This window comes from Cebus imitator, unplaced genomic scaffold, assembly GCF_001604975.1.
Source record: "Cebus imitator isolate Cc_AM_T3 unplaced genomic scaffold, Cebus_imitator-1.0 Scaffold72, whole genome shotgun sequence".
Classification (NCBI taxonomy): domain Eukaryota; kingdom Metazoa; phylum Chordata; class Mammalia; order Primates; family Cebidae; genus Cebus; species Cebus imitator.
In genome coordinates, this window is record NW_016107387.1 from 2,303,054 (window position 1) to 2,315,815 (window position 12,762).

Here is a 12,762-nt window from a genome sequence, read left to right on the forward strand (position 1 = left end):
ATCTCTTGACCTCGTGATCCACCCGCCTCGGCCTCCCAAAGTGCTGGGATTACAGGCTTGAGCCACCGCGCCCGGCCCTGTAATTTTCTTAATAATATTTTCTGTAACTTATTTTATCACAAAAATACAGTAACATGCAAAATGTACGTTAATCGACTATTTAAAGCATCAGTCAACAGGAGGCTGTTAAGCTTTTGGGGAATCAGAAGTTATATATGGATTTTCTACTATGTGGGGGTTGGCACCCCTAACTCCTACATTATTCAAAGGTCAACTGTAATTCTTTTGACCTCACTGTTTCGTTTCTTGGGCCCTTGGAAAAATTTGGTGTTTCGGGAGGCTGAGGTGGATGGATCATGAGGTCAGGAGATCAAGACCATCCTGGCTAACACGGTGAAACCCCATCTCTACTAAAAATACAAAAATTAGCTGGGCATGGTGGTGGGCACCTGTAGTCCCAGCTATTCGGAGGCTGAGGTAGGAGAATCCTTTGAATCCGGGAGGCGGAGGTTGCAGCAAGCCGAGATCACACCACTGCACTCCAGCCTGGACGACACAGTGAGACTCTGTCTCAAAGAAAAAAAAAAAGAAAAATGAAAAAATTTGGTGTTTTTTGTTTTAGTTTTTAAATGATTTTCCAATGTAGGATAAATTATTTGGGTGAAATGGTAAGGATGAAGACATTGTTTCCTATACCTTAAGAAATAAGCAGCTACCGAAAGCTAGAGTATTGTACTGATCTCTAGGCTGGATCCCCAAGCGAGTGGGTATTTTTTTATTTATTGTTGTGCTTAATCTTAGGGAGAAATGATGACCACCAAATTCTTCATAACATTTAAGGATGGACCCAATAATCCTATATTATGATTACTTGCAAGAAAGTTAACTAGAAATAGTGGATGATCCTTTTAAAATAACAATATTATTTTGCCGTTTAATTTTCTCCTACTGTCTTAGTTGTGCTCTTCTAAATTTTGATACCATTCACATAAAATAGTGATTATTTATATCAAGGCTATAGGAGTATTTTCAAGGTAGTCAGTCTTCTCAATCCTCTTTAACCCCGAGGTTGAAAGTGTCAGGTATGATACTTGTTTTTTTTCACAAATTCTCAAACAGACCTGTTTCAATATGGCACTCAAAAGAGGTCTCTTGGAAATTTCATTATACCTTTGTGGGAAGACTTGTTATTTTTAACTTTCTATTTATTATGAAAGCATGTGAATATTTCAACATTAGCTTTTATTCCTAGGGCACTAATATCTTTTTCCAGCTTCATTTTTTAGAATGCAGATATATAAATGAAGATATAGAAGTGTTCTGTAGAAGAGCCATTTACCTGCAAATCTATAGTGAAAATACTTCTTATGATGCATTTTATTCTTCATTTTGTCTGGGCATTTGAAGACCAAGAAAGAGCGTTAGAAAATGGGCAGGGAGATGGTGGCTGTTTAGGTATGGTACAGTATCAGTAGTTTGCTTTGTGGCTTCAAGTTTATAATCTTTCAAAATAGAATCATGTATCCATTGAGCAATTTCAAAAGCTCCATAGTTGACTCCAAGGCTTCTTGGGCAGGGCATATGAATTTGTTTTTTTTGAAAATGTGTCCCCCTCCTGTGTATACCACTCAATCTCATTCCCTTTTTAGTCTCATTCCTGGTGAAGACCTAGTTCTTTCCAGAGACAGTTCCACTTCAGAAGCACTTTACTTAAAAGGACTTGCCAGGCCGGACAATGCCCATTGACCTGGGGCAGGCCCTAGGCCTGCTGCCATCACTGACGAAGGCCGAGGACTCCCAGTTCTCTGGATCAGATGCTGCCCTTCAAGAGGAACTCTCCAGCCCTGAGACTGCACGCCAGCTTTTCAGGCAGTTCCGTTACCAGGTGATGTCTGGGCCTCATGAGACCTTGAAGCAACTTCGGAAGCTCTGTTTCCAGTGGCTACAGCCAGAGGTTCACACCAAAGAGCAGATCCTGGAGCTCCTCATGTTGGAGCAGTTTCTGACCATCCTGCCTGGGGAGATCCAGATGTGGGTGCGGAAACAGTGTCCGGGAAGTGGAGAAGAGGCAGTGACGCTTGTGGAGAGTTTGAAGGGGGACCCCCAGAGACTGTGGCAATGGGTAAGCAGAGGGTATTATCTGGGAGTGAAACAGGGCTCCTCTTTGGTCCCATCAGGTGTGTTGTCTTTTTTCTGATACCACTCATGATACCAAATGGGTGGGGCTTTTCATACCAATGGCCAATTCTCTGATTCTCTAACACCAGTAGAGTACCCAACCATTCAGTTCTGAAGCTAACCATCTGGAGTTAGCGCAACCCCACAGGTTCAGAGCGCAATCCAAGACAGCCACTCCTGCTCTCAGATGCCAATCACAAGTCCCAGAGGCCACCTGTACTTCTGACAAACTGGCTATACATTCGGAGGTTCCCACCATCTTCTCTTTAAGTTTGATAATTACTTAGAATGACTTATAGAATTCAGGGAAGGATTTTACTTAGTATTACTGACTTACTATAAAGGATACAACTCACTAAAAGCCAGAGAGAAGAGCTTCATAGAGCAAGGTATAGGGGGAAGGGTGTGGAGCTTCCATGCCTCTCCTGGCATGCAACATTACCAGTACCTCAATGAGGTTAACCATTTAGAAGCTTCCTGAACCCGATGGTTTAGGGATTTTTATGGAGGCTTCAGTACTTTGGCACACTCGATGTAATCATTTGCCATTGGTGATTGAGTATCTCCAGCTGCCCTCCCCTCCTCAGAAGATGCGGGGAGAGACTGGAAGTTCCAACCCTTTAATCTCATGGTTGGTTCCTCTGGCAGCCAGCCCCCATACTGAAGCTATCTAGGAGCCTAGCATAAATTCAGGTGTGGTTGAGAAGGGCTCATTATGAATAACAGAGGCTCTTCTTTCACTCCTGTCACTCAGGAAATTACCAGGGCTTTAGGAGCTCTTTGCAGGAACTTGGGACAAAGACTAAATGTATATTTGTTATACCACATCTGGGTCCCCCCCATACCTCACCTAATTCTAATACTCTCTGACTCTGAACACCTTTTAGCTATTGGGGATTGAGGGTAAAATCTCCCAGCACATTCCACCTTTAGGCTAGAATGTCTGAGAAGTTATTCAATAGATGCCTGAGTTTTAACTGGTGGGGTATGTCCAGTAGAGGCACAACATTCATGGGATGTCTTGAAGGTCTCCCACTCCTGGTTCAGGCCTCAGCTTTTGGTGTCTTTTGGGATATTTAATTCCCTGGTTCCTGCTGGACTAGAAATAAAAGCTGGTTTTCTCTTTCTCTACTCCACATCCCTAGACACTCTTATGATATGTTGTAGAGGGTAAGCTTTGTATCTTTTAGAGATCACTACTCTGGGTTCTTAAGTAATTACTAATTAACATATGGTCTCTAGATCAGTATCCAGGTCCTAGGACAGGACATCTTATCAGAGAAGATGGAATCTCAAAGCAGCCAAGTGGGGGAAGTGGAGCCCCATCTTGAAGTGGTACCTCAGGAGTTGGGACTTGAGAATTCATCCTCGGGGCCTGGGGAGCTTCTGAGCCACATTGTGAAAGAGGAATCTGATGCAGAAGCAGAATTAGGTGAGGATGGTGCTGTATGGTGTTCTCTTGGAGAGATTTTTGGGCTGTGATTAGTAGGCCTAAGTGTGAGTCGAAATGGTATGCTGCTCAGATTAGGGTATCCCTGAGAGGTTTGCAAACAGGGTAGACCTAAATAAACCAATCTTGTTTGGAGAATCAAAGTCTGTGTGTCAAACTGCTTTATGACTGGGCCAGACCATCTGGATTTTGCCTCGGAGGAAGGAGGTGGGAGAAAATATGGGTGAGACTGGAAGGTTGGAGGGAGTTGGCGTTTGTCAGGAAGATAAACACAACTCTTGAAATATAGATGGCAGTACAGGTATTGTTCTGATTTGTGAAGATTGTTATCTGCTGCCTCTGGGGAGTCATTAAGGAAGACATCCAGATTCTGAAAACTTCCTCTCCTCACTTCAGCCCTGGCTGCCTCCCAGCCTGCCGGATTGGCGGAAAGGCTGATCAGAGACCAGGACCTCGGAACCTCACTGCTCCCAGCAGCACCTCAGGTGAGCTGAGGTACAAAAAAGGTGAAGGGGAAACTTTTTACCTTTTCTTTCTTCTGCCTCTCTTCACCCATTCCCCATCCTGAGGAAACCTGATCTGCTGTCACCATATGTTAGTTTGCTTTTTCTAGAGTTTTGTAAAAATAGAATCATGCCAAATGTACTCTTATCTTTGTTCTTATGCATATAATGTGTATATATAGCTTCTTTCAGTGTATTCTTATTTTTTAAAAGTTTGATTTTGATGTGCCTTGGAATAATTTTCACATTTTTCACATTTCATGTAGTTGGGATTCATTGAGTTTCTTAGATCTGTGGATGTATAGTTTTCATTAAACTGGAAAAATTTTTGGCCATTATTTCTAAAGCATTTTTTTTTTTCTGTCTTGCTTATTTCTTCTCTCCTTTAAGGGCTTGGGAAATAATATCTGTGGAATGTGTATAATGATAATGTATATATCTGTATCAGAGCTCTTCAAGTTGTCCCACAGCTTACTGATTTTTTTTTTTTGAAAAATTTTATTTTTATGTCTTCAAGTTCATTAACCTTTTCTTTTATAGCATCTGATCTGCTATGAATCTCATCCAGTATATTTTTCATTGTTTTTGAAGTCTTGGTGTTTTATTTAGGACAGTTTCTATTTTTATGTCTTCAAGCTCATTAATCTTTTCTTCTTACAGCATCTAATCTGCTGTTAATCTTATCCAGTCTATTTTTCATTTTAGATAAATTTTTCACCTCTAGAAGTTTGATTTGGGTCTTTATTATATCTTTCATGTCTATACTTAATGTGTTCAATCTTTCCTCTAGCTTCTTCAATATATGGAATATAGTTAAGTTTGTATTAATATCCTTATCTACGGATTACTACCTGTATTGGTTCTGTTTCAGTTTTGATAGATTGATTATTCACATTATGAGATTGTTTTCCTGCTTCTTTGTATGCCTGGTAATCTTTGTCTTTTTTGTTTGTTTTGAGACAGGGTCTCACTTTGTCACCCAGGCTGGAGTGCAGCAGTGTAATCAGCTCACTGCAGTCTTGACCTCCTGGGCTCAAGCCATCCTCCTGCCTCAGCCTCCTGAGTAGCTAGAATTATAGGCATGTGCCACAATGCTTGGCTAATTTTTAAATTTTTATGTAGAGATAGTGTCTTACTATGGTGCCCATGCCTGGTAATCTTTGATTGGATATCAGACATTGTGAATTTTGCCTTGTGGGGTACTGGATGTTTTTGTATTACTATAAATGTTCCTGAGCTTTTCTATAGGATGCAATTATTTGGACACAGTTTGTTTGTTATATGGCACCAGAGAAACCTTTAGTCTAGTATTATTTCTTCCATGCCAAGGCACTTCTCTTTGGAGTATTCTGAGTAGTCTGATGCCCCTTCATATACCAGGTTTTCCACTCTGCCTGGTGGAAATATAAACTGTTTCCAGCACTGTGTGAACTCAGAGGATTGTTTCCTCTGATTCTTTTGGGCGGCTATTTCCCAGACTTTGGAGGGGGTGCTCTGTAGATCTCTGGAGCTTTCTGTTTGTACAGCTTCCTCCTCTCAGATTTTTTCTACCCTGTCAACTCTAACCATCTTGGCCTTCCCTTCTGAGCTCCTTTTGCTCATCTCAGGGAGGATCCCTGGCTCAGCCTGGGTTCCCATTCCTGTGCCGCTGCCCGGATCCTCTGTCTAGGCAGTATGTTTGGATAACTAGAGGGCACTGAATTTGTTTTCCCACTTTCAGGGATCTTGTTCTGCTCTGCTCTGTGTAATGTGCAATGTCTGAAAACTGTTGTTTCATACATTTTGTCCCGTTTTCAGTTGTTTCAGACATAAGGTAAATCCAACAATTCCTAATACTTCATTTTTGCTGTACATAGAAGTCTCTGGGATAGATTTATCTTGGTATGTAGTTAACAATTCTGAAAAGTTGAATTTTGTAAAAATAATTTTTTTTCAGGAACCTGTATACCTTAATTAAAATATTTAAAACACTGAAGGAACTCCTTTTGGGACTTGGCTTGCAATGTAATGTAGAGTGAAGAAGATGAAAATAGAGAATGCAGTAGGTGGTGCTTAATGCAGTGTTTCTGACCAGGGTCTGAGCTTCAGCTCTCCAGGCTCAGAGATATAAAAATTCGAATACCAGATTCATAGTTTACTCTGGGGGAAGGTGGATGGGGAGGTGGCAGCAGAGAGACATGCCTTTTTAGTGAATCAAAGGTACCCTTCTGCCTGCTTTCAAGGTCTTCAGAAACCAGATTGTTAAGCAGGACATTGCTTGGTGAAAAAGATTTGGGTATTCAGTGAAATATGTCAACCAGGCTTAGAGGATTATTGTTTTTTGTAGTAGGTACAGAGTATCCTCACCTGTTCTGGATAACTTAGTCAAAGGATTCAAAATCTTCATCAGCACCAATTTGCTTTTTACAACTGTATTTAAATATACATGTGTGTCTGTATTTCCCTGCATTTTAGTTAGCAACCATTCGAGCCAAACAAACAAAAGTCATCCCTACCCAATCTGAATATCCCCTCCAAACTAGCAACAGTTATTTGCATCAGAAAGACTTTGATATTTAATGGAATCCTTTGGAAGTAAAGGGAATTTGTAAATTAGTCACTCCCTCTAATCTCTTAAATGAGGAACTTCATAAATAATGCCAGAATAATGATATGGTATCACTACCACTACACAGTAGAATTTCATTAGTAGAAGCCATGGCTCAGTCAGAACCTCACATAGACTCCAGCAATACATTTATTCACCTTCCTCTGTTTTCAAACTTAAAGGAAAGGAACACTGTGTAGGTAACTCAGTGCAAGTTAGTTGTGGTAATTTCTCATAGACCCACAAGATGGTGCTAGTTCCACACAAAAATAGAATTTTCCCATCAAATCCCATGCTTCTGTCTTTCAGGATAGAAAGTTAGGTTTTCCCTTCTCTTCCAAATAAGAGAAAAAGGCAAGCTGGCTGCCACTGGTGTCTTGCCTCTTCAGTAGGACATTTTATTTGAATGTCCCCAGCTTCTCGGCGGTTCTTTGAGTAAATTTGTGTCTAAGCTGGAGGTACCTTCTTAGTGCTCCTGAAGTAACTTTTCTGGTTTTTGAATGAGCTGATTTTGACCCTTGGGGGTTTTGGTGGCTGTATCCTTTGCTGCCTTGTACCCTTCTTGGTAGCTACAGTTCTGCTGCTCATGGAATAGGTCCTGTGTCAGCAAGCCAGGCAGCCAGGTAGATGTTACTGTGACCAAAAAGACCGAGAACTCCTATATTCGGCAGTGTTTGCTCAAGTGGTTATTTTTAGGAGGTTGTTAAAATAGCTGCATTCACAGAAGATTAACAGAATAAATTGCTAGCTGTTTATACATTAAAAATTAAAAATTTAAAGTCACATTAAAAATGTGGTTATAGTTAATAGTTGACTATGTAGGCCAGGTGCGGAGGCTCATGCCTGTAATCCCAGCACTTTGGGAGGCCAAGGTGGGCAGATCACCTGAGGCTGGGAGTTTGAGACCAGCCTGACCAACATGGAGAAACCCCGTCTCTACTAAAAACACAAAAAAATTAACTGGGCGTGGTGGTGGGTGCCTGTAATCTCAGCAGTTCGGGAGGCTTAGGTAGGAGAATCGCTTGAACCTTAGGGTTGGAAGTTGCGGTGAGCCAAGATCGCACCATTGCACTCCAACCTGGTCAACAAGAGCAAAACTCTATCTCAATAAATAAATAAATAAATAGTTGACTATGTAATTAAGTGTAAATTGAGGTCACTTTTCAGCTTTCTATCCCTTCCACCCAAAAACATCCAAACTCTCTTTCGTTTGTTTGTTTGGCTTAGCACCTGCTAATTAAACATTTTGGTGTCTCCTTTCTCCTTGAGCCATTTCTACTTCCCTTTGATGTGCTAGGGGGCAGACATGGTTTAGGACTGAGAGTAGATTAGTCCGTTTTCACACGGACTAATAAAGACGTATCTGAGACTGGGCAATTTACAAAAGAAAGAGGTTTAATTGGACTTACAGTCCCACATGACTGGGGAGGCCTCACAATCACGGTGGAAGGCAAGGAGGAGCAAGTCACATCTTACGTGGATGGGGGCAGGCAAAGAGAGAGCTTGTGCAGGCAAACTCCCATTTTTAAAGCCATCAGATAATGTCTTACTCACTATCATGATACCAGCACAGGAAAGACCTACCCACTTGATTCAGTTATCTCCCACCGGGTCCCTCTCACAACACGTGGGAATTATGGGAGCTACAAGATGAGATTTGGGTGGGGACACAAAGCCAAACCATATCATAGAGAGCCTTCCCTGAATAGTATATTGTGTACAGTAGGAGGATGACTTAGTAATTCCTCTCCTCATTTCTGTTCCCTGAAGCCTGGCTATTCATGATTGTCAATTTCGGGGTTTCTGAAAGTGTGCAGAATCCCTTAATTCTCTCTGCAAACCCTTGGGGTGAGTTTGGGAGACTGCATGTGATAGTAATAATATATATTACCTACTGAGGACCTATTTGCTAAGGGCTTTATTTCACCCCGGCAACATATATCAAGTGCCTCTTCTGTCCTGGGCAGAGTCTTGGGAACTCTTGGGAACTGGGAAGGTATTATACAATGGAGAGTATGACAGACAGAGTCCTTTTCTCATGGAGCTTACATTGCTAGTAGAGGCAGCAATCAATCAAATACTTACATGTGTGCATATGCACATGTACATACACATAAATATTTAATAAGCAGATACATTCTGTGAATAAAACAAGTACAGTGTGCAGTGAAAACAGGTGACACTTGCATTATTTATCTCAAACCTCCCAACAGTTGTTTGAGTTTAGTGCCATCATTAGGTGAGGCCTGAAACTCCGGAATGTTAAGAAACTGGCTCAAGGTTACACAGCTAGAAAGTGGCAAGGTAGGGACTTAAAACTCAGTATGTCTGACTCCAGAAAATGGGCTGCTGATCCCTCTGCTCTACAATCTGAGCTTCTAGTAGTCAACTTCTTGGTGGAAGATTGAAATCTGAATTCACGAAAGCAGACCCTAGCTGGATAGTATTCCTAGTTTTATGTCCCCAGTCAGTTGTTCCACAGGAAAAGCAGGGCTTCTTTTGGAGATTGTGAGGGGACACCTTGCTCCAGAGAACCCACCAGTTTTTCACTGTCTGATGTTAGACTCTAAGAGCAGAACTATAAGAGATTTCAAGTATGGCTATAACATCTCTCTTTTCTCTGAATATACCAATCTTTGTTTCACGGTAAAGCTTACAATGCAGTTGACTCTAACTACATTTTACTGATTTGCACTTGCTTTTCCAACAGATTCCTTTCTAACTTCTTTCTTTTGCTTTTTGAATTTCCTGATTTTAACTAAATAGTGGGACTACCAGGCTCTTCCTGTTCAAAGATCCCTAGTACAGGCACTTGAGTTTTAAAAAAAACAAATAGTATGGAAAAGGCTCCTGTCCTCTGTATGTTCTTCATTTTTAAATAATTCAGCTGAAAAAATGCAGAACATAAAGTCTAGACGTTTTCTAATTAGGGAAAGAAATACTGATGTAGAGACTGTTGTTTTCCCTTTGGCCTCTTTGCTCCTTGCACCACTCTCCTGGGATTTCTTAGGCCTTGCAATGGCCAGGATACTATGGCACGTTTCTTTCTTTGCAGCTTTCCTTTAGGCAGGGAAGGCAGGTTCAAATACCCTCATTGGATATTTGGAGTCATGATATCTCATTGGAGTCATGGTACTGTATTTTTTTTTTCCCCAGGAACAGTGGAGACACCTGGATTCTACTCAAAAGGAGCAATACTGGGATCTCATGCTGGAGACCTATGGGAAAATGGTCTCAGGAGGTGAGGGCATGGGTTAGCCTGATGGAAGGAGAAGGAAGTACTGGAAAACAGGCATTTTCTATGCACTCTTAGAGACATCTGCTGAACTTACAATTGCTAGATGAAGGAAATCATTAGAGGCATAGTTGGGAACTGGGGCAAGCTGCAGATAGCAGAATTATAGTAAGAACTTCCTTGTACTGAAAGTATTCAGTGTGCCAGGAACTATTTGTGGGTACACTGCATGGAGTAACTTCTTTAATCTCTGAAATGGATGATGGTATTCTCATTTTAAGCCTGATGAAAGTGAGTATCAGATCAAATACTTAGCCACTGCCACTTAGCTCATAAGTGGGCTGAGTTATGATGGAACTCAGTTGTGGCTGGCTCTGAGTCCATTCTCTTTTCTAATAAACGACACTTGTCAACCAACCGTTGGTGGCATCCCAGTCACGATTCTCACACCAGCCTGCCAGGCAGTCTACAGACCTTTCTGTTCACCTGCCTAGACTCTTGCTTTTGTGGCCTTTACCATCTGTCAAGGTCACCCTATGAGTACTGGTGTCTTATAAGCTCCACACGCTGTTCTAAGGTGACTTTCTACAAGTGTCCAGAGCCATCATATTTTCCCGGATGCCTAAGGTGCTCCTTTGAAAAACATAGCTTGAGCTCCCGGCTTCCCCATTCATCAAGGCCCACCATACATCTTTCTCTCTACAGCAGGCATTTCCCATTCCAAACCTGACCTGACTAATTCAATAGAATATGGGGAAGAGCTGGCAGGACTGTACCTTCATGTCAATGAGAAGATCCCAAGACCCAGCTGCATAGGTGAGTAATCTTTCATTGGTCTGGAATCATTTCTGACTGCCTGTCATTACATTGGAGGTGACTGGGGAGGTGGTGAAGGAAGTGTGTGGTGGGGGACGGAATACTCCATTACGTTTGTTATAACTAGCCATGATTTGATTGGTTCGATCTGAATATTGAGATGGAGTCTACTTACCTCTGGCTATTGGGCTGTTGACACATATTTAACCATGGAGGGAAGACCACACGTCAGACTTGCTGCCTTTAATCTTGCCTGTTGTTTTAGCGTTCTTTCTCAGAAAGAATTAAGATTCACACAAATTGAGACCAATACAAATAGAGTAGAATTTCATTGCAAAGGACTATGTCACAGCCATTATTACCCTTCCTAGCAAGAAGTTAAAGTATCTAGACATAAACAGAAAAACATGTTTTATCTAATCTCTATGCACCTAACATTTATTAAACAGCAACATCAACAAATACTTCTTTTTTTTTTATTATTGCATTTTACGTTTTGGGGTACATGTGAAGAACATGCAAGATTGTTGCATAGGTACACACATGGCAGTGTGATTTGCTGCCTTCCTCCCCTTCACCTATATCTGGCATTTCTCCCCATGTTATCCCTCCCCAACTCCCCACCCCCTGCTGTCCCCTCCCATTTCCCCCCAACAGACCCCAGTGTGTAGTGCTCCCCTCCCTGTGTCCATGTGTTCTCATTGTTCAACACCCGCCTATACTTCTTAAAAATAATTTAAGACTGGGGAAGAAGAAATCTGAACTTGTACTCTTAGAAAATAGCAGTCAACCTTTGCTTTCTACACTTTTTCCAAAACATTCAAGTTATGTAAAACCTAACTGTGAAATTTACACACACACACACACACACACATACACACACGTACACACACTTTTATATATACAGTAAATCCCAGAACCTCAGAGGAAGAAGAGGACCAAGGATAGGTATTGTTGGGCAAGCCATTCTTTCTCCCCAGTGGGATCTAATTAATTATTTTCTTTTGCCCATATACCACACAGAGAGCAATTATTAGTTGAGATATATTTGAGATATATTTGATTTTAATTTTACGCAACATATTTATCATGCTATTTCACAACGATTTCTTCTGGAACAGTCTTTTTCAAACTGCATTGCATAACCAATTAGTGAGTTGTGGAATCATTTGATAGAGTTGTTACAACCAGCATTAAAAAAAAGAAGCAATACGACTGAATAGGAAATATCAGATGCAGTGGTGGGTCATGTTTCTGTGTACATGTGTACTGTGTTTCTATATAAATATATTGATTACTGCTGTAGCTTGGGCTGCTGTAACAAAATACCATAGACTAAGTTACTTAAACAACAAACATTAATTTCTTACGTTTCTGGAGGTTGGGAAGTCCAAGATCAGGGTGCCAGCATGGTTTGCTGACCTCGCTTTTCTTGCTGTGTCTTCACATAGCAGAGAGGGGGGTTGGCGAGAAGGGGAGAAGAGGGGGAGAGCAAGGGAGAGATGGGGGGGAGGTGAAAGAGACAGAGCGAGGATAGGGAACTAATCCCATCATGAGGACTGTGCCCTTAGGACCTCATCTAGACCTAAGCCCTCCCAAAGGTCCCATGCCCCATCTCCACATACCATCATATTGGGGGCTAGGGCTTCAACATAAGAATTTTGGGGGATCATAGTTTAGTCCATAGAACTTACCGTGGGTTGTAGTCAGAAAAAATATTGCTTTGGAGGTTGTTGCAATAGGATTTTTTTTTTTTTGATAGACATATATTTTAGAGCAGTTTTGGGTTTATAGTAGAATTGAGTCGAAGGTACAGAGATTTCCCATATCACTCCTAGTAGTCTGATCTTATTTGCAATATATAGCTCACTGTATTCCTACTCATTTTTTGTTTGTTTATTTTTCCTTTATCTCACCTGCTGACATGGTCCCAGCAGATCCTGCCTTTTACTAGATGTGAGGAGTCTACAAGGGCCATCCTGCCTATGATAGG

General features: G+C 41.4%; 1 protein-coding gene across 5 annotated transcripts in view; it reads left to right on the forward strand.

Annotated features, from left to right (window-relative positions):
- The window catches only part of ZNF18 (zinc finger protein 18), a 19,864-nt gene that overhangs the window by 2,687 nt on the left and 4,415 nt on the right, over positions 1 to 12,762 (forward strand). For 2 of the 5 annotated variants that reach the window (XM_017531405.2, XM_017531406.2), the window contains exons 2-6: positions 1,650 to 2,122; positions 3,421 to 3,610; positions 4,025 to 4,113; positions 9,875 to 9,959; positions 10,659 to 10,769. In XM_017531405.2, coding sequence (XP_017386894.1) covers positions 1,736 to 2,122; positions 3,421 to 3,610; positions 4,025 to 4,113; positions 9,875 to 9,959; positions 10,659 to 10,769 — 862 coding nt within the window. In that variant the 5' untranslated portion in view covers positions 1,650 to 1,735. The remainder of the gene's footprint in view (positions 1 to 1,649; positions 2,123 to 3,420; positions 3,611 to 4,024; positions 4,114 to 9,874; positions 9,960 to 10,658; positions 10,770 to 12,762) is intronic. The other 3 variants (XM_017531407.2, XM_017531408.2, XM_017531409.2) reach the window with 3 other exon arrangements.